At 33.9% G+C, this 20,858-nt stretch overlaps 1 protein-coding gene across 1 annotated transcript in view; it reads left to right on the top strand.

Moving 5' to 3' along the window:
* The window catches only part of TMEFF1 (transmembrane protein with EGF like and two follistatin like domains 1), a 134,385-nt gene that overhangs the window by 93,017 nt on the left and 20,510 nt on the right, over nt 1-20,858 (top strand). The window contains exons 6-8 of the mRNA XM_074281846.1: nt 1,187-1,335; nt 12,208-12,273; nt 18,624-18,747. Of these exons, the coding sequence (XP_074137947.1) occupies nt 1,187-1,335; nt 12,208-12,273; nt 18,624-18,747 (339 nt within the window). The remainder of the gene's footprint in view (nt 1-1,186; nt 1,336-12,207; nt 12,274-18,623; nt 18,748-20,858) is intronic.

Genomic DNA, 20,858 nt, shown 5'->3' with positions numbered 1-20,858 from the left:
TAAAAATGGAATTTATATACATGCCAGTCTCAAGTATATCTCCCTATAAGATCAATAACTTCATGGAAAAAACTGCCAAAGATACATAGAGATTAAATGATTTGTTGGAGGTCCTACAGTTAGCAAACAACAAAGTTAAGAGTCACACACATTTCCCAACTCCAAATTCAAACATTTTCCCACTCTATCTTACCTACCTTTGCTTATAAAGCACGGTTAGTAAAGAGGTGATAACCCAAGCATAACTTCAGATAGAAGCAAAACATTTAACTCAAGATATCTATAGTTTCAAATAATAAATATCAAAGCAAAATTATTCCTGCTTTTGTTTTTCATTTCCCAGGTTCTAATGTGGTTAAATATGTACAGAGACACAAATAGACTCAGAGAATAAAATCTTAGACACAAATGAGACATTAATCCATGTATTTCTAAAAGCTATTTTCTCTGAGGACTCGGTCTCTGTCTTTGTTTCTCTGTCTCTGTCTTTATTTCTCTGTCTCTCTCTCAGTATATTTTATTCCATCATGACTTTTACATCGTGTTCATTTCTAGATATCCCTCATACTCATCCTCTTATATCAACACCCTTTCCTTTACAAGGAAAAAAAAAGGTAAAGCAAAACCAGTTAATGGAATAAGCACTTCTGACAGTGCAAGCAACATTCTACTTCTCTAATCTCTACTGAAAGGAAGGGGATGTATTTCTTGATCTTTTTCCAGCTCTCCAGGAGTAGTCATTATGATTACTCAGCATTTAGCAACATTATTTAGCATTTTCATTTACATTATCATAGTCTTTGATGCTTAGACTTTATTTGATCACCACATTGTTTCCAGTTCTTGTGGACCTTGAACATATTTATTTTGTACCTATGTATGTTTTGCTCTATAAATGTCTATTTTTAAAAAAATACATCTTTGATATCTTTTTAAATTGCCTAAATTTTCCCCATATCTGTCCTTTTGCTCTTCAAGATATCCATCCCTTATAAAAGTTTTTTTAAGGAAAAAAAGGGAGGGGGGGAAATAAACAAAATTGATCAACACATCATATATATATATATATATATATGTATATACACATATATACATATACATACAAATATATGTTTCCAAAAATCTTCCAAATAATCTTATGGTTTTCTGTTTTAAGGATTGACTAAGTTTGTATATTTTTCAATAGATGTGTGTGTAACATAGACTGCAGTGGATACAGTTTTAATCCTGTATGTGCTTCTGATGGGAGTTCCTACAACAACCCATGCTTTGTTAGAGAAGCATCATGTGTGAAACAGGAACAGATTGATATAAGACATCTTGGACATTGCACAGGTAAATTTTTATTTCATTTTTCTACCAAAGTTTCTAAATAATACAGCTTTTTAATTCTATGTGAAAAGTTGAATAGTTTCCAAGAAAGGAAATAGAAACTTTTAATTAGTATACCACTTTTTTATAGGAATCAGAATTTTAATTCATGGAAATTTCTTTGTATTCTTATGGCTTTGTTATACTTTATAGTGTTTATTCACTTGCTTGTCAAGAGATGAAATATTGCTCCTTGCTCATTTATTTATTCAGTAGACTCTAATTGTTAGACAATTTAGAGTTCTGAAAATTCTAGCTCTGCCTTCCTTCATTATGCAACTCAGATGCCACATACTTTGTGAAGGCTTCCCTAATCCCTGCTGCAGAAGATTTCTTCTCCTTCCTCCAGTTTTCCTATGATACTTTGTTTAGTTCTCTCCTTTGTCTTTATCACTTTTATTTATTTTATTACTTTTATTACTTTTATCTGTATACTCATGATCCTTACTCCCCCACCATGTTATCGATTATAAATTCCTTTAAGAGAATTGTTTCATTTTTAACCTTTGTAATTCCTAGCATAGTTCTTTCACACCACAGGCATCTAATTAATAACCATTTGTTAAATTAGTCAATGTAGTTTTGCATTTTTGTCTTAGAATCACAGATCCTGGAGTTGGAGAGTATCTTAGAAATCATCTAGGGTAACTCCCTCATTTTACAGATGAGGGAACTGAGACCCAGGGAGGAGCCGTGACTACTCGAGGATGTCATTACTCCTATTGCTTTATTACATTATCATCATAGATGTTGTTGTGGATCCAGAGGCTGGAATGTATTATTAAGAAAAACATATCATTCTGAGTTTAAAATGTAAAGGAATTCTGTTTCCTTCTTTTGAAAATCAATTTCTTTTTAAAACATCCTTGTATTTTGCCTTTATCTACATACCTTGAACCTTTACAAAGACACATTCATTTTTTTCCTCTGCTTTTTGAATAAGTTGTTTTGAAATATTTCATACTGACTAGAAGTTTTTGTAATCACTTTAATCCATGACCCTAAACATAGAGCTTTTCAAGACATTAATTAGAAGAATCTCAGCTGGATGGAGTTCAGTCCTAAATTGAGATCCAAAGAAATACCAGGATTCAATTTAGCTTGGAACCACAAATAGAAAAGCAGTTTGATTTTTTTTTTTTTGGTAGAGGGGGGAGGTTGTGAGGGAGAAGTCTTTATCAGGTGTTTTGGGATAGGATCCAGTGCACAAGCCAAGAGAATAATTAAGGTGAGAGAAACATGTGTTGTTCTCCCCATAATTGGAGGGCAACTAATGAGAGTTCTCTTCATTTTTTTCCATTTGTAAGTAAGTAAACAACAATGCTATTTGAACAACAAACTATTAAAACTGATTATCCTTAAACATAGTTTACTGATTTAATCAAATAAAACTCACATGAGTTAATCATGTAGATTTAATGACAGGATTAATTGTTATTGGGTGGCATGGTTGGAAAGTAACACCAAGGTCAACTCAACCCATGTGTAGCCAAGTAAATAATGTATTTTATAAGTATCTCCCTTCCCAACTAACCCTTTCAGGACAGCTGGATGGTATAGTGTTCAAAGTTCAAGTCAACCTCAGACATTTAATGTGTACTAGCTGTGTGAACCTAGGCAAGTAACTTAATCCCAATTGTCTCCCAAAAAAACCCCACAGCAAGCCAGAAACCTTTTCTATGTTGCCCAGCTTTAATTGTTACAGGATTTTCCCTTCTATCCCTTCTAAATCTATCTCTGTCTGACATTCATCAATCTTAGTCCTTCTCTCTCATACCAAAAAGTACAAACTTAGTCCCTTTTCCACTTAACAGAGCCTAAATTCAGTCATCATATCATTTTTCTTACACATAAAATCAAAAATTCTTTTTTATATCCAGCTACAATATACCTATTTTGACTATAGTACTATAGTATCCAAATTAACTTATAAAGGACAGTAAAAAAGAAACAAAAAAATTTACATGAAAACTTGTATATTTGAAAGGAACAGCAAGTAGAGCATAATAGATATGCAGTTTCATGTGCAATCATCTTTTTTTATTACACTATAATATGGAAATGTTGTTTTATTCCACAAATTAAAAATAAATTTTTTTTGAAAAATGTTGGAATTTTGGAAAATAGTTAACAGAATCAATACTAATGCAATACAACAAACATAAATGTTAAAAAAAACAAACCCTGAAATCTTGAGGATCCTCACCATGCTGGCCTTTATCCTCTGGCCACTTTCCAGCTTTTTAGTGTTTTTCCCCAAATATAGCATCTACAGATCTGATTACAGTCTTCTATATACATATGGCCTGATCAGGAAAGATGGAACAATACAAGATAATCACTTCCCTTGTTCTAGCTACTCTATAATTATTTTAAAATGTATTTATTTATTTAAAACATAGATGCAAAATAAGAAAAAACAAAATAGAAAAAGAAAGAAAGGCAGAAAAAGAAAAGAAATGTCATGTGGAAGAATATCAGGAAAGATTCAAAATGTGTGACAATAAATTTCTATTTCAACAAAGCATATATAATAATAGAAGACAGTATTTGTAATTATCTTTACTTCCTTATAAATTTTCTTTCATTCTCTGCTGTGTACTTTTTTACTTTATTCTTTCCCCCATTTTCTTTCCTCACCTCCCTCAAGCAGGTTACAATTAAGCACAGATATATTTATATTTATTCAACCATATCCTAATTCACCTGACTCTATTGTTAGCTACCTCTATCTTGTTTGTCAGTCAATCAATCAATAAGTATTTATTAAGTACCTATCACATGCCTCAGACAGCTAGGTGGCACAGTAGGTAAGAGTGCTGGGCTCATCTTTCTGGGCTCAAAACATTTACTAACTGCATGACCCTGGGCAAGTCACTTCGATATATTCGCCTTCATTTCTTCATCCATAAAATGAGCCAGAAAAGGAAACAGCAAATCATTCCTGTATCTTTGCCAAGAAAACCCCAATGAGTCACAAAGAATTAAATACAACTAAAACCACTAAACAACAGCTAAATATATGTGCCAGACACTGGGGACAAAAATACAAAGAATGAAAATAATTTATATTTTCTTTGTTTCTTTTCTCTCTTTCTTTTGGAGACAATTAGGATTAAATAGCTTGCTCGCGATCACACAGCTAGAAGTGTGATGAGTCTGAGGCTGCATTTGAACTCAGGTCCTCCTGACTCCAAGACTGATACTCTATTTCCTGTGCCATCTAGCTGCTCCTCTTTTTTCTCTTCCTTCCTTCCTTCCTTCCTTCCTTCCTTCCTTCCTTCCTTCCTTCCTTCCTTCCTTCCTTCCTTCCTTCCTTCCTTCCTTCCTTCCTTCCTTCCTTCCTTCCTTCCTTCCTTCCTTCCTTCCTTCCTTCCTTCCTTCCTTCCTTCCTTCCTTCTTTCCTTCCTTCCTTCCTTCCTTCCTTCCTTCCTTCCTTCCTTCCTTCCTTCCTTCCTTCCTTCCTTCCTTCCTTCCTTCCTTCCTTCCTTCCTTCCTTCCTTCCTTCCTTCCTTCCCTTTTTAAAAACAATTTCTATATTCTAAAATATGAACATTTATACAATATATAGATTTTTACTTTCTCTAGATCTATAGATATACATAGCTTATGTAAAGTATATACATAAAGTATACATGTATATATACAAAGTATCCATGTAAAATAACTGTATATAAAGTATATGTATATATATATATATATATATATATATATATATATATATACATACGAACATGGACATATTTGTAAATTTATACATACACATATATAGAATAAATATATAGAAGATGAATGCAAATAAATATCAGGTAGTTGAATTCAAAGTTAACAATATAAGGTAATTAGGAAGGTCATTAGTGGTTGAGGGGATCAGGAAATGCTTTTTAGAGAAAGCCAGACTTGAATTGTCATAAAAGAAGTGAGGTTATATGAGGGGGAGGGAAGGAGAAGAGTGCATTTCAGGCCTGATGATCAACATTACAAAGTCCCAGAGAGAGAAGGTCAGAATGCTATGTATGAGGAACAAAGAGAAGGCCAATTTGTTTGGATAACAGAGTTGGGAAGTGGGGTGCATAATGTATAATAATTTTGCAAAGATAGGTTGGAGCCAGGTTGTGAAAGACTTTAGAAGCTAAACAAAGGAATTTATGTTTTATCCTGGGGACAATGGAGAGCCACTAGAGTCTACTGATTAAAAGGATGAAATGATTACATCTTTGGCAGCTGTGTGGAGGATAAAATGTAGTGGGGAGAACCTTGAGGCAAGGGTAGAGCAGAAATCTAGTTGTAAGGAAAATATGGGCCTTATAATGCTATATAAATGCTAGTTATTTCCTAGAAGCAAGGCTGTGTAGTTCTCAGCATCCTTGGCTTCCTTAAGAGAAAAAGTTCTGAAGGCTTGATAAGTGAGATTGAGGAATAAATAAATTATATTAAATTAAATCTAAATTATCTCCATTATGACCCAATAGATCTGTACAGCAATTTTATTTTGGCAAAAACTACAAAGACCAGTCAAGCCAATGAAATTTTCCAAGAGAAAGGATGTATATTGGAATTGAGGGTAGGGATGGAGGTGAGGTATTTGGAGAGGAAAAAAAAAAAAAAAACACAAAACAGCATGAAGAGCCTGAATCTAACTCTAGAGCTAGGATTGTTTTTCTCTTCTAAATTTATAAAAATACTATAGTACTGATCTGCCTGATTCAGTGACAGGAATAGAACAACAACAGAAAAAAAAAAAACCTTTGGATTCAGTCTAGAATTGAATGTACTGAACCGCATAATCATGTTTTATGGTCATCAGTGAAATCTCCCAGCATGCCAGGGTATCAATTAGGACCCACTATTTACTATGTGTTAAAAAGATCCCTGTTGATTATCAAGACTAATCATTTGGGACACTAATAACCATGTAAATGTAATAAGATATTTTCTATTCCTCAGAGCCAAAGTGTTGTCACCTGTATTGGTACTCAACCCACTAATAAATAGCCAGGGAATCACCATTTGGATCAGTCCCAGCTAAGATTTTAAGAGTTTTATTTTTATTCCTACAGGAAAGAGGAGGGGGGGAATCATTGTAGGTAGCAGCAAAAGAACAATATATTCCCTCAGATACATTCCTCAATTCCCTATCAGGCCCCTACCCACCAATATATTTCATATATTTCATGTCAATGATTTTAGTCTGAATCAGGAAAGCTGGAATTAGGTAAATGTTATTGAAATAGAATAGGTAGACATTAATAAATATTAATAAAATTAATTAATTAAAAATTAATAAAGTCCTTGTAAACTGTAAGGTCCTTGAGGGCAGGGATTGTTTCATTTATTACTTTGAGTCCCAAAGACTAGTGTGATATTTAGGATCTCAATTCATTGAAATGTCTGTAAAGTTGTATTGATTCCAGGAAAGCCTTTGCTAAAGTCTTCGATGATATCTTTGTAGACAATGGTCAATGGATGATGATATATTTAGATGGATTTAGAACTGATTAATTTGATTAAAATTGTGTGTACAAATATATACATATTCCATACACATACACATATACACACACACTAGGTTATGCTAGGTGGCACAGTGGATAGAGCACTAGACTTAGAATCAGGAAGACTCATTTTCATGAGTTCAAATCATGAGTTCAAGCCTCAGACACTTAATTAGCTGTATGATTCTGGGCAAATCATTTAACCCTTTTAATCTCAGTTTCCTCAAATGAGCTGGAAAAGGAAATGGCAATCTATCCTTGTCAAGAAGACTCCAACTGAAGTTATGAAGTGTTCATTTCAATGTCTCAGCTTCTACATTTATAAAATAAAGAAGATATTTTAGATTCTCCTTAAGCTCTAATATTCTTGTAACCCTAGTTCAGTTTAACAAATACTTATTGAGTGTTTAGTATGTGCAAGACTATTCGATAAGCCAAAATTATACAATTCCTCAGATGATCTATGCTACTATGTTTAGACCCAGGCAGCTCATTTTAAGAAGATATTGACAACCTGAATTGTATAAAGAAATGGGCAACCAGCATGGTGAAAGGCCTTGAGATCATACCAAGTGATAGGGTAATGCAGTGGAAAAGTGCTAGATTTGAGCTCAGAGGAGCTGGATCCAAAATCCTGTCTGTCTTTTACAACTTGTATTACTCTGTGCCTAAAAATACATTTAAAAAAAATGATAAAAAGGCCCCTTCCAGTTCTAAATTCATGATTCTGTGATCTTAGGGGCAACTTGAACCTCTAACATTGGAGGGCCAATCATGTCTTCTAATGTCATTGTGCTGTACCTACCAGGCCTGGTCTCAATCTCTACCTAAATAGTGCTCAAGTAGATTCTATCCAGGTACTGCTCTGCTGAATGGTACTTGGCTGCTCTTAGTATTTGGCTCAGCTGAAATCTTTAGTTAGTGTTATCTCTTCCTCAAGAGAAGAGAAGTCACTGTCATGCTTTTTAAACTTAAAACCCACAGCCTTTTTCTTGCTAGAGCCCTTATAGAAAGAGCTTGAAATCCTTGCCTGGAACAAGCAAAAATTTCATTCCCTAGCTTCTCATTTCCTTAGCAAAAGATTCTCACAGGCTCATGTACCAAGAAATAATTTTTCTTTGGAATAAATACTGGGTACCTCTTATCTAGTTAATGCCTTCAGATTTAATATCTTCTTTGAGTTAAATTTCCTGATCACTGATATAGGGGATTTCATAAGGCAAGTGTGCCAGCTCATGGCAAGCATTCCATATATTTCCCAATTTTAATCTCTGAAGGCTAAATGATAAACCAGGTAAGTTATTTGCCCAATAACTACCAATCAACTCTGAAGTTGAGTTCCTCATATTTTGAACCTTGTGTGTCTCCCATGTAGATGAGTAAGAGAACTCAAGAGACAGGGTTCACCTGCTCAGCCACATTCCTGACTCTTTTATATACAGATAAAGTAGGAGATTTAGATAGCATCTTATGTATATGCTTTATTAAATAGGAACAAAATAAATAAAAGAGAAAGTTAAGAAATCCAGAAGTTAGAAGGAGGAAACATTTGGAGGAAAATCAGTGGAAGGAGAGACCAAAGTGACATTGTCATGGCAGTGTATTATAGACTGCCTCCCCAGAAAGAAGCACCAGATGAGGAGTTTGAGAAGTAGATCATAAGCCTGGCCATGCAAAAGAATGCAACAATGATGGAAGATTCCTTATCTGGACATTTTCTGGAGTCTTTCTGTCAAAAGCAGAACAGCTGATGATAAATTCTAAATTTGACTGAATGAAAATTTAATCCCCCCAAGCGGTAGAGGAGTCAATAAGGAGAAATCTTATTATAGATCAAATTTTCATCAATAAGGGGAGCTGGTAGATGGAGTGAACATGATGGAAACCTTGGCAATAAATGACCTCTCCAGATTTAAGAATTTGTGACAGAGGAGAAAAAAATCAGATAGCTTAAAAACTACCCTAGATTTTAAAAAACCATATTTAGAATAATTCAGAGAAGGAACAGGTAAAGAACCAATTGCTTAACATTATACAAGAGAATGTGACCTAAGATAGATGAGATGCTCTCAAGGATGAAATGCTCCAAACAATTCTTATGCAGAAGAAATGGGAGCTGTTTAGGAGATATGGATTTGCATGCATTGATCCACTTGGATTTTTAAAGGATGCATATATGGGAAATGAAAGCAAGAGCAAATAGATAATAGAGGATGACCTGAAAAGAGCTGTAGGACCCTGTCAGAATGGTGTTAATAGAGCTAAGGGTCAGACTTTATAGAGATAGTTTATGAATGCCAAAAACAATAGAAAGAGTTTTTGTTTAGTTGTATTGAGAGCAAAGAAAGGATGGGACTCTTAGGGTAGAAAGTAGACAATGAACAAAAACAACTCTTATTTGGTTATTTTTCCATTAGAAGAATGCCTTGGAAAAATAGAATCAAAATAGCCATTCAAACATCTAACCTGTAAAAATTGTGATAATGGTAAGAGAGCACCTAACTGGCTTCTATGAGTTCAAATCATGGATCATAGAACCTAAGATCATAGTTTGGGAGTTGGAAGGGACTTCAGAAATTATTTCAGGATGCCAAAAGAATTGGAACCAATGATTAATAACCTGTTAGTGGTCTCCTACTGCATGCTGGACATTTTTACCTGTGTATCTCCTAAGCATCACACATTGAACATTTGAAACAGTAAAGTTTTTTACTCCTTCAGACTTCCCCATTCCCATCAAGAAACTTCAGTCACTCTGGTTTGCAACTTAGAAGTCATTTTTAATTCTTCACTCTCCCTCTTCTACTCATTGCCAAGTCTTATTGATTCCACTTCCTTAGCATGCCCTCATTTCTGTCTTCTTTTTACTCATTAAATACATACATACACACACACACACACACACACACACACACACACACACACACACACTCTACACAATCACTTTAGGGCACACCTTCATCACCTTCCACCTGCATTATTGCAATAGCCCTCTAATTGGCCTTCTCCAAATCCAATCTCTCCTCTCCCAATGTATCTTCCATATCATTGCCAATTAATATTCTGAAAGCACAGGATTGAACAGGAAAGAATAGGAATGAATGCTTAAGAGCTTCCATGGCTCCTCAAGGTACATCCTACTTTGTTTGACATTTAAAACCCTTTGTTTAATTTTAATTTAATTTTCTTTTTTTTCCATCACATATAAACAACAAATTTCTAATATTCTTTAAAATTTTTTGAGTTCCAAATTCTCTCCTTCCCTTCCCTTCCTCCCAACCTTCCTTGAGAAGGCGAGCAATTTGATATAGATTATAGATGTGCAGTCATGTAAAACATTTCCATATAAAACCCTTTACAACCTGGCCTCAGCTCATTTATTCAAACTAATTTTACATTACTCTCCCTCATGTCAAACTGGTCTACTTTCTATTCTCCATATATGACATTCCATCTCTTCCCTTTTTTATGGGCTATTCCCCCATGCCTAGGATGCTATTTTTTCATTTCTTTCCCCTAGATATGTTAGCTCCTTTCAATATTCATTTCAGATTTTATTTGCTTCAAAAAGTCTTTCCTGACTGCCCTAGATGTTAGTGCCCTACCAAATCACTGTGTGCTTATTTTTCATATATCCAGTACTTATCAATGAACCTTTAATTCCTCCTCCTCCACCTCCCCCAGTACAATACAACCTCCTTGAGAACCTGTCCTTAACACAGTACCTAATACATATTATACAATTTGCTGGGGGATTATTGAATGATAAAGTAGATAGTAAATTCCTTGAGGACAGAAACTTTTTTTTACCTTTCTTTACCTTAATAGAGTGCCTGGCAAATAGCAACTTTTTGTTGTTTATTAATTGCTTATTAATAAATTTATTATTAATAATAAATTTAAAAATAAATGTTTATTGATTGAAGATTATCAGGATGGCTATGGGCCTGGAGACAGGAGGACTTATCTTCCTGAGTTCAAATTCTTGTCTCAGACACTTAGAAACTGTATGACTCTGAGCAAGTCATTTTACTCAGTTTTCTCATGATCTAGAGAAAGAAATGGCAAATCATTCTAATATCTTTTCTGAGAAAACCCCAAATGGGGTGATGAAGAATTGGACACAACTGAAAAATGACTGGACAACATTTGTTCAATTAATCCTCATATGGCATGATCTCTAGGATCATCTCAAATGCCAACTTCTGTAGGATGCTCTTCGTGGTCCCATCAACTGTATATGTCTTCTCCTTTCAGATTACCCATTAAGAACTTGATTTTGGGGGTTGCTATATTTTCAAGAAATAGTGGACCTTAGATGGGGCCGTAAACATGCCAAGGATGAAGCCTTTCCCTGAGCTGACATAATTTGTTGTTAACATCCCACACTGGTCTCCCCGTGTGTCCTTAGAAATCAAGGCAGACACTTGCCAATCTGCACTAGACTGGGAAACTGCAGCTGGGTCTCTTGTAGATAAGTAGATCATCCCATTTTCAAAAGTCTAGCAGTTCCTAAGGGAAAAGGATGCTGGTTTTGACATCATAACTATTCATGATTTCTCTTCTTTTGACACTCCCATTTGGGTGGAGATTTCTTTTTCTCCTCTTTTTTTTGTCACAATTTAATAAATATGAAAGCTTCTGTTTGGATTGTAATAATCTCTTTGTCCTGGCTTAGGGTTCACATGCATGTTCATTTCTCTTGTAATCTAGTTTTCACATAAGTTTTATGAAATTATAATGGACAGATCTTACTCCAATATATCTTTTATATACCTAATTAATTAAAGTTGTTTTCTCCATTAGAATCTACAATACTTGAAAGCAGACCTTTTCTCTCTCTCTTTTCTGTCTCTCTGTCTTTGTCTATCTCTCTGTTTCTGTCTCTCTTTTTCTCCCTCCCTCCCTCTTTTATTTCCCTTTCTTTATATTATAAAACCTTATCACTTTGCCTGGAACATAGTAAATGCCCAATAAATGTTCACCGATTCCTGCCATTTATTGTTGGATAGCCTCTGGCTTTGCTTCCAATACTGAGATTCTATAATGGGTAGAGGTTGGCTTAACTAAAATTAATTTGCATTAAACATACTTGGACTGAGCTACAGAAATAGCAAAGCTACTGGGTCAAATTCCATTAGACTTCATTGGGTGGTCAAAGAAATAGAAAATGGCAGTGTGGGGAGGAGTAATGAGAAAAAAATGAGAACCTTGCAAATAATGAGATTGACCATAATTGCAAAAGCTTTAATTTTGTCAAGAGAATTCTTCAAATATCAACACTAAAAATGATTAGAAAACCTTACAAATATTAATTTCTAAAAATTGTTTTATCTTACAGACACAGATGATACTAGTTTGTTGGGAAAGAAGGATGATGGATTACAGTATCGACCAGATGTGAAAGGTACTTTCACACTATTTTTCATTTATTGAAAGATAAGAAACTAGTTGTGGCTTCCTTGTGTGTTCTGTTTCCTGGCATCACTTCTACTCCCATTTTTGCTTTCTGAAACCGTCTCTCACAACCTAATCTTCAATCTGCTTTTTTTTTAGGTGATATTAAAGGGCATCTGTCTGCTTTAACAGTTTAGAGCCCTCCCATTCCCCTCCCCCCTTCTCCAATGATAGGGAGCTCTTCCAGGCTTATTAGCCCTGGGGTGATGCTAAAAAAAAAAAAAAATCAATTCTCTTTGTTCATGTACAGTACACAAGTGCTAGCTAGAATTAGCTTTCCTTTTTCTTATCATTGGTCTCTTTGGACCAACAGTCCAAACTGTTCCATCCTGTTTTTCTGAATAAGAAGAAAGGTCTTGGTAGCCAAAGAGAAGTCCAATTAGTAGATTAATTAGGCAAAACAATCACAAAAGTAATTCTGACTTGGCTCAAATTACTTAATAAAATTAAATTTTAAAATCTCCGGATCACTTCTGAGATACTAGAAATCTTCATGGTTAGCACAATTCTCCCATCAGTTTTCAAATGTAAACATGAAGAATCACACACAATGTTTTGGGGTTTTTTTTAAGTATAAAAATGTATTTTTATTTACATCTTAATTTTTTTTTTTTTTTTTGAGGCTGGAGTTAAGTGACTTGCCCAGGGTCACACAGCTAGGAGGTGTTCAGTGTCTGAGACCAGATTCAAACTTGGGTCCTCCTGAAATCAGGGCTGGTGCTCTATCCACTGCGCCACCTAGCTGCCCCATTTACATCTTAATTGACGAGGCTTTTAACTTTAACTTTTATTCTGGAGCAGGGGTGGTGTAGGGAATAGAGTATGGGACCTGAAGACTCATTCTCCTAACTTCAAATCTGACCTCAGATACTCAGACTGGTCAAGTCACTTAAGTTGCTCTTTGCCTCAGTTTCCTTATCTGTAAAATGAGCTGGAGTAGGAAATAGCAAGCCACTTTAGTATCTCTGCCAAACAAATAAACAAAAAACCAACCCAAACTGGGTCATAAAGGATCAGACACAACTGAAATGACCGAACAATAAAAACAATAACTGCAGCAACAACCCTCTTGCAGACATATAGATATTAGAAAATTTTAGGTGAGAAGTGTTAAAGCAGAAACTCAGCAAATGTTTAAATGGTTATTTGAATGTTTAGAGCTGTTAGAGAATAGAAGGGAAAAGGGGGGGAACAAGCATTTATAATGCCCCTAGTATGCTCCTAGTAAGCACTTTAGAAATTGATGCACAAGGGGGCAGCTAGGTGGTGCAGTGGATAGAGCACCAACCCTGAATTCAGGAGGACCCGAGTTCAAATTTGGTCTTAGACACTTAACACTTCCTAGCTGTGTGACCCTGGGCAAGTCACTTAACCCCAGCCTCAAAAAAAATTAAATTAAATTAAATTTAAAAAGAGAGAAATTGATGCACATATTAAAAATATGCAAAAGTAGTATAAGCAGTTATCTATGATTTGTAGGATTTAAATTTTTATTAACATATTCATGAGAAGTAAAATAACAAGAAAAAGCAACATGTGAATAAATGTCAAATAATTCTGGTTTTCTATCCTGGTTCCAATATTTAATAATAATGGTTAACTCCAGCAAATCACTTTTATAAAACAGAGTTGGGTTTAGATGATCTCTAAAGACCCTTCCAGCTCTAAATGTTATAATCTTTAATAGATTGTTTCATTTATGAGACAATTACTAGCTATGTGACCTTGAGCAAAACATAAGCTTATCAACTATGTCTGTCTCAATTTCCTGATCTGCAAAAGGGGGTTAACAATAACACTTTTCTGTCAGGGCTTTTGTGAGGGAAAAAAAGGGTTAATATTTGTACAATGCTTTGTAACCTCAGAGCATTATATAAATGTTATTATTATTATTTCTGAAAGTCAGGTATTGAATTTGTTTGAAAATGCCAATGATGGTAAATAAAAATGACAGTTACATAATTCTTCCTTTTTTATTTTTTATTTTTGCAAGGTAATTGGGGTTAAATGGCTTTCCCAGCCAGTAAGTGTAAGTAAGTGTCTAAGACCAGATTTGAAATCTGAGTCCTCCTGACTCCAGGGTTAATATTCTATTCACTGAGCCATTTAGCTGCCCTTATATAGTTCTTTATGTATAATATCCCATTTAAACCTTACAGTAGCCCCATGAAAAAGTTACTATTGCTACTGTTATCTCCGATTTAAAGACTAGGGATCTGACGTGGAAAGAACTGATGTGTTTGTGGTCAGATAAATAATAATTATTAGAATCAGGATTTCTAACTCCATATCCTCACTCCAGAGTTTCTAAATCTGACTCCATGTCCAACATTATCTGTTACTAGATGCTGCCTTTGTATGCTAAAAAAGACTGGATGGTTATCTATTATCCTTATCTTCTGATTTCAAACAGGCAGATTCTCTGCCTATTCTTGGCTAAATATAGTATAGAGAATAACTAGAACATTTGAAGTTTACCTCAGTCTACATTTCTTTGAAATACATACATCACACCTAGGAGAGCACTCCCTCTTCTCCCTCAACAATGATATACCACAAATTATGAGGATATATTCCTGGAGAATGTTTCCTAAATGCCTCAGATATCCTTAGGATGGATTTAATAAGGTCAAATTTGATAGTGTTACATGTAAAGATGTTTAAGTTTAATCCTTGGTTTCAAGAAGTTGACTTTATAAGTACAAGATAGAAGAGATAGGACTAGACAGCAGTTCATCCAAAAAAAAACTTATCTGGAGATTCTGGTGGTTTGTGTTAATAATATGCTAATGAATACTTAGGTTACATTGAGATACATAACTTCCAGTAATAAGGAGGTAATAATACTGATGTACCTTGCTTAGGTTAGAACACATTCTCAGGTGACATAAATCTTGGATAGACAGTTTTTAAACTGTATGGATATTTATATATTTGTGTTTTTATATGTATGTGTATATATATACAAACATATATATATATGTATATTTAATCAACAAAAATCCACATTATTTCCTACTATCCCAAATCCCTCTTTTAAAAGAGAATGAAAGTAAAGTAAAACCTCTATTATAAACATATATAGTCCTGAGTTTGAATCCAGTCTCAGATACGTACTAGCTGTGTGACCTTGGGCAAGTCATTTACCCTGTTTGCCTTAATCTACTAGAGAAGAAAATGGCAAACCACTGCAGTGTCTTTTCCAAGAAATCTCTATGGACAGTACGATCCCTGGGGTTATGAAGAGTCAGACATAACTGAATGCCTGAACAATAGCAACCACAAATAAAAGCAGCAAAAATATAACTAATAAACTTTTTAGAAAAGGAAAATAGTATGTTTATACACACACACACATACACATATGTTTATAGTCACACAAATTTCTCTATTGGCCCATGGCTAACAACAAATATCTCACTCTGTAATCTATGCCCTTCACCTCTCTTTCAGGAAGTGGGTTTCATCTTTAGTACTCTGGAGTCATCATTACAATGGTCAGAGTTTCTAATTCTTTTAAAGTATAAATTATTCTCCTTGTTCTGTTCATTTCATTTAGTATCAGAGCATATAAAATTTCCCAAATTTCTTTGAAACCATCTCTCTCCTTCATAATTTCTTAGCACATAATACTATTCCATCACATTTCTAGACCATAACTTGTTCGACATTTGGGATAGATAATTATTGTGGATGTGGTTTTTTTTTTTTTTTTTTTTTTTTTAAAGCAACAGTATAAACAGATTTTGAGCTCGAAGGGACTTTTGGAATCATCTAAGCTAAACCTTTTATCTTACAAATAAGAAAACTGAGAGCTAACAAAGTTAAGTGGATTTATCTATGTAATTCTTTAGCAAAAAAATAGGAACCATGTGTAGAAATTACAAGGAAGCAGACTTTGACTCAACCACAGAAAGAATTTTCTAATAATTAGACTTTCCCCCAAACAGAAGGTTTGAACTCTATTAAACTTTATCTTATTTTATTTTGTCCTCTGTTCTACCTTATCAAGATCTCTTTAGTGCCTGATTATATTCTCCAGAACATTAGTTATACTTCCTAGCTTTATGAAATCTTTAGGTATGCTAATCATGATATTTATGTCTTTATCCAAGTCATTTATAAAAACATTGACCTGAGAATGACTGGAGACAAAGTCCTGCAGCAGACCTCTAGAGATTTCTCTCCATATTGACATCAGTCAATTAATTAGCACTCTGAATTCAGTTATTCACTCTTTTCAGAATCTACCTAAATATCATATCGTCTGACATAAAGTATCAACTCTACTTATTTGATCTGACAAAATTTGGAGAAATTTTTAGGGGCCATAATTTATTTGTTTGAAAAAATGAAAAGGTTGGACAAAATGATCTTGTAAGGTATTTTCTAGCTCTGGTTTTCTGTGGATCTATGAGTTCTGAGTCTCAAACACAACATATTAATTTCTAATATTCTGAAATATGTGGGATTTATTGGCTAACAGCAATTGACCCATTGTTAACAAATAGAAGTAATCAAGCTTTTCTATCATCTGGTGACCTGTATTTTTTTTTGAAAGAATAATCAAAAGCCAAATTAGAAGCATATTGAAGCTATTCAAAGTTCAAAGAAAAATCTTATTTTCACCAGTCACACTAGCAGTTGATCAGTAGCTATCCCTATGCAAATTGATGGCATGATATCTGACTGTCATGTATAGTGCCTTGCTGATGAGGAAAATAATCATTGCCCATGCTGCCGTAAATAAAGCAGCAGGAATGGAAAATGATTGTAGCAGCTGTGTGTCTATAGGATTGATAGGAGGAGGTAAAAGAGAGACTGATGAAAAAAAAAAAAAAAAGGTTACAGACTATCCAGGTGTACAGTGGACAAGTCTTAATCAATGGATTTGGCAGTGGTGGTTGAGAAAGAACAGATGGAAATTCATAATGCCATATAAACAACAGCATGATTTGGCAGCTGCCCCAAGGAGAGCTATAGAAGCATAAAAAGTCTTAATCCATGGTAAGATTTGGACATCAAGCAATAGGAAGGATTTAAGAGGAAAAGAAAGGTTATTTTGTTTTGATTTTTTTTCAACCACATTATCAAGTTAGAGGGGTAGAAAAAGTCCTTATTGATCCAAGAATTCCTTACTACTGGGTATACATAACAAGTACAGAAAAGAGTGAAGTGAATGACACTGTATATGCTAAAATATTCACAGCAGCACATTTTGTGGTAGCAAAACACTGGAAACAAAATGAATACTCATTGACTGAACAAAATGTGATCTATAAGATCATTGATCTAAGCTAAAAGGGACCCAAGAGGTCATTGTTTCCAACCTCCTCGTTTTATATTTGAAGAAACTGAGAGCTGGAGAGCTGAAAGTGTCTTGCCTGGTATCACACAAATAATGAGAAACAGAGGCAGAATTTGAACCCAAGTCCAATCGCAAAGACAATACTTTTTCTACTGTTATGCTGCTTCCCTAAGAAATGCAGCTCTGAGGAATATAGAGAAGCATGGAAAATGTTGTGTGAGTTAAAGCAGTATGACATAAGCAGAACTAAAAGAACAATATCCACAAAGGCCACAAAAATGTAAATTAAAAGAATATGGAAAAGTAGCTGAAGTCTGATTAATTGTAATTACTAATCTTGGTCCCATAAAATTGATAATGAAATATATCTCCCTCCTCTTGGCAGAAAGATGGGGGACTTTGGGATACAAAACATGGCATAGGCTATCAGGCCCAGTTATTTTGTCTATTGGTTTAGCTTAACTATATATATATATATATATATATACATATATATATATATTTTTTTTTAACAAGGAAAATTTCAAGAGAGTAAGCAGAAAAAGCAAATAGATCAAAAAATGACTAGCACAAAAACAAAAGGCATGAGTAATACCTTTCCTTATTAAAATAAAGCTTTAACTTTAATGTCTTAGGAAATCATCTTTTTACTTCATATCATTTTTTTTTGTCTCAATGTAATGACTAGACAAATGAAAGATTGAATTAGCCAGTTTGCTCAATAGCCATTACCTTCTCTGCCATCTATCAATTGCAGAGGTAAACCTTCTAATTGAAAATTTTGGTTTATTTCTTTAGTAGAGGAATTTAGCACTTGATTTTCATATAGCAGTAGCTTATAATAGTCCCATGTTATAGAATTTCCAAAATAATTTGAATCCAAAGCTATTTTTTTCTAGTTATCATCGAAAATTCTTGGGGATAAAAATCTTTTTTTTTTTTTCTTACTTGCATTTTGATATTTAATGAATATGTTTATGTGGTTCTTTCAGATGCTAGTGATCAAAGAGAAGATATTTATATTGGAAACCACATACCTTGCCCTGAAAACTTCAATGGTTACTGCATACATGGAAAATGTGAATTCATTTATTCTACTCAAAAGGCTTCTTGTCGGTAAGTCAGAAAAAAGACAAATAGTACAATCTCTAGGTTAAGATTAGATAAGCTTTTTTTTTTTAAACAAAGATCATTTATTCAGAGAAAAAATCAATTGTGATTTATATATAAGTGAAAAGCTAATGTTTGGATTAGTTGCTTATAAAAATAAGCAATGAAAGACTTTCTTTACCTTAAAACAGAATTATATTAATATAGAGTGACTACATAGGAAAAACATAAAATTACTAAGAAGAGAAAACAAAACATTATTCTACTAGTAAGTTCAAGAAATAATTATATACTTCAGTTCTATTACAGCCTGTTAAGAAGGGGTGAAAGTATAGAAGAAAGAAAAGAAAAAGGGACTAAGAGAGACTCCAAGAGAAAACCAATGTTATTTGCTTGCATTTTGTTTTCTTTCTCAGTTTTCCTTCCTTCTTAATCTGATTTTTCTTGTGCAGCAGGATAACTGTATAAAAATGTATACATATATTGGATTTAATATGTATTTCAACATATTTAACATGTATTGGACTACCTGCCAGCTGGGGGGGGAGGGGAAATTTGGAACAAAAGGGTCAATGTTGGAAAAATTACCCACGCATATGCTTTGTAAATAAAAAGCTTTAATAATAATAAAAAAGAGAACCAAGAGAAAGGATAGAAGGAGACACCAAGGAAAGATTCACATCTCCCCTTTCCCAACACCCTGGTCTCCCCCATCTTACTCTGCCTCAGACAAACTTCCTCCCTACCTCCCTGTACTCAGATCTAGTTTTCTGCATCTATTCCTTTGCCCTTTATCTGTTGATGTAGAGTTGAAAGTTACTCTGACAAAACAGAAGCTCCTCGACTTGATATATATATATATATATATATATATATATATATATATATATATATATATATATATATATATATGTATATATATATATATATATATGTATATACACATATATATAAAACCTTCTACCACCTGATTTACTTCTGATTTTCCTATTTTATTTTGTATTTCTCTCTCTTTATCCAAATTGATGATCCCTGAATTAGACATTATATCATCCATTCAGAAGCCTTGGCATAGATTTTCCCTCTTGCATAGAATGCTCCCAAATCACTTCTGCCTTTTAGAATTCCTAGATCTCATCCAGATTTCCAGATTACCCAATAGGAAACCATTTCTGGGCTTTCTTTTGGAAGGCATTCTCTTATAAACTTTCTTCTTCTAGATTTCTTCTATATTTCCTCAGATACCCAGGGAGAAACTATTCCTGAGCTCTCCATTTGCCAATGCTCTCTTCCTCCTCAAATGATTTCCTATTTACTTATTTTCATGTTATATTCTCCCATGCACTCATTCTCTTATTTGTAAGTTGTAGCTTCCCTTTCTATCTCCAGTGCCTAGCCCAATGACCTTACATATACATATAGTAGGTACAGATGTACAGTAGTATAGGTGTTTGTTGAATTGAATCCTCTCTACTTAGCTCAACCTAGGAATTAGGCACAGCAACCAACTATCTGGGCCTGGATCAATTGCTCTCATATATACTAAATATTCTTATATATATATTTATATATACTAAAAATTCTCTTACAAGTGTGCTCACCACATTATTTGGTATGAATGGGTTCTCAATTATGTGTTGGTTTTTTTTTAAACTAATACAAAATTAGAAAAAAACAAAATAGAAAAAGAGAGAAAAGTAAAATTTTAAAGAGAAAAAAAAACATTGTCATGTGCCCAGCAGAACATCAAGGAGAATTCAAAATATGTAACAATCAACTTTTTTTCAAGAAAGCATACATAATAATAGAAGAAATTATATTCATAATATCCATCTTCTTTTGCTTCCTTATATGTTATTCTTTTATTCTCTGTTGTGCACTTTATTCTTTTTTTTTTCTCCTGTCATCCCTCTCACCTCCCCCAAGCAGGCTATATACATACATACATATATGTGTGTGTATATACATACATGTTTTCACACCCACACATATATATCTATATACACACATATACACAACTACATACATGCTTCTAAAACAATATTAATATGGCTGACATATAATGTAGATTTCTCTCTTGATTGAATCTTTAAATTTGATCTTGTCTGAGGTCAATG

The sequence above is a fragment of the Sminthopsis crassicaudata genome, chromosome 1 (assembly GCF_048593235.1).
Source record: "Sminthopsis crassicaudata isolate SCR6 chromosome 1, ASM4859323v1, whole genome shotgun sequence".
Classification (NCBI taxonomy): Eukaryota; Metazoa; Chordata; class Mammalia; order Dasyuromorphia; family Dasyuridae; genus Sminthopsis; species Sminthopsis crassicaudata.
This window is presented reverse-complemented; position numbering and strand designations above follow the sequence as displayed.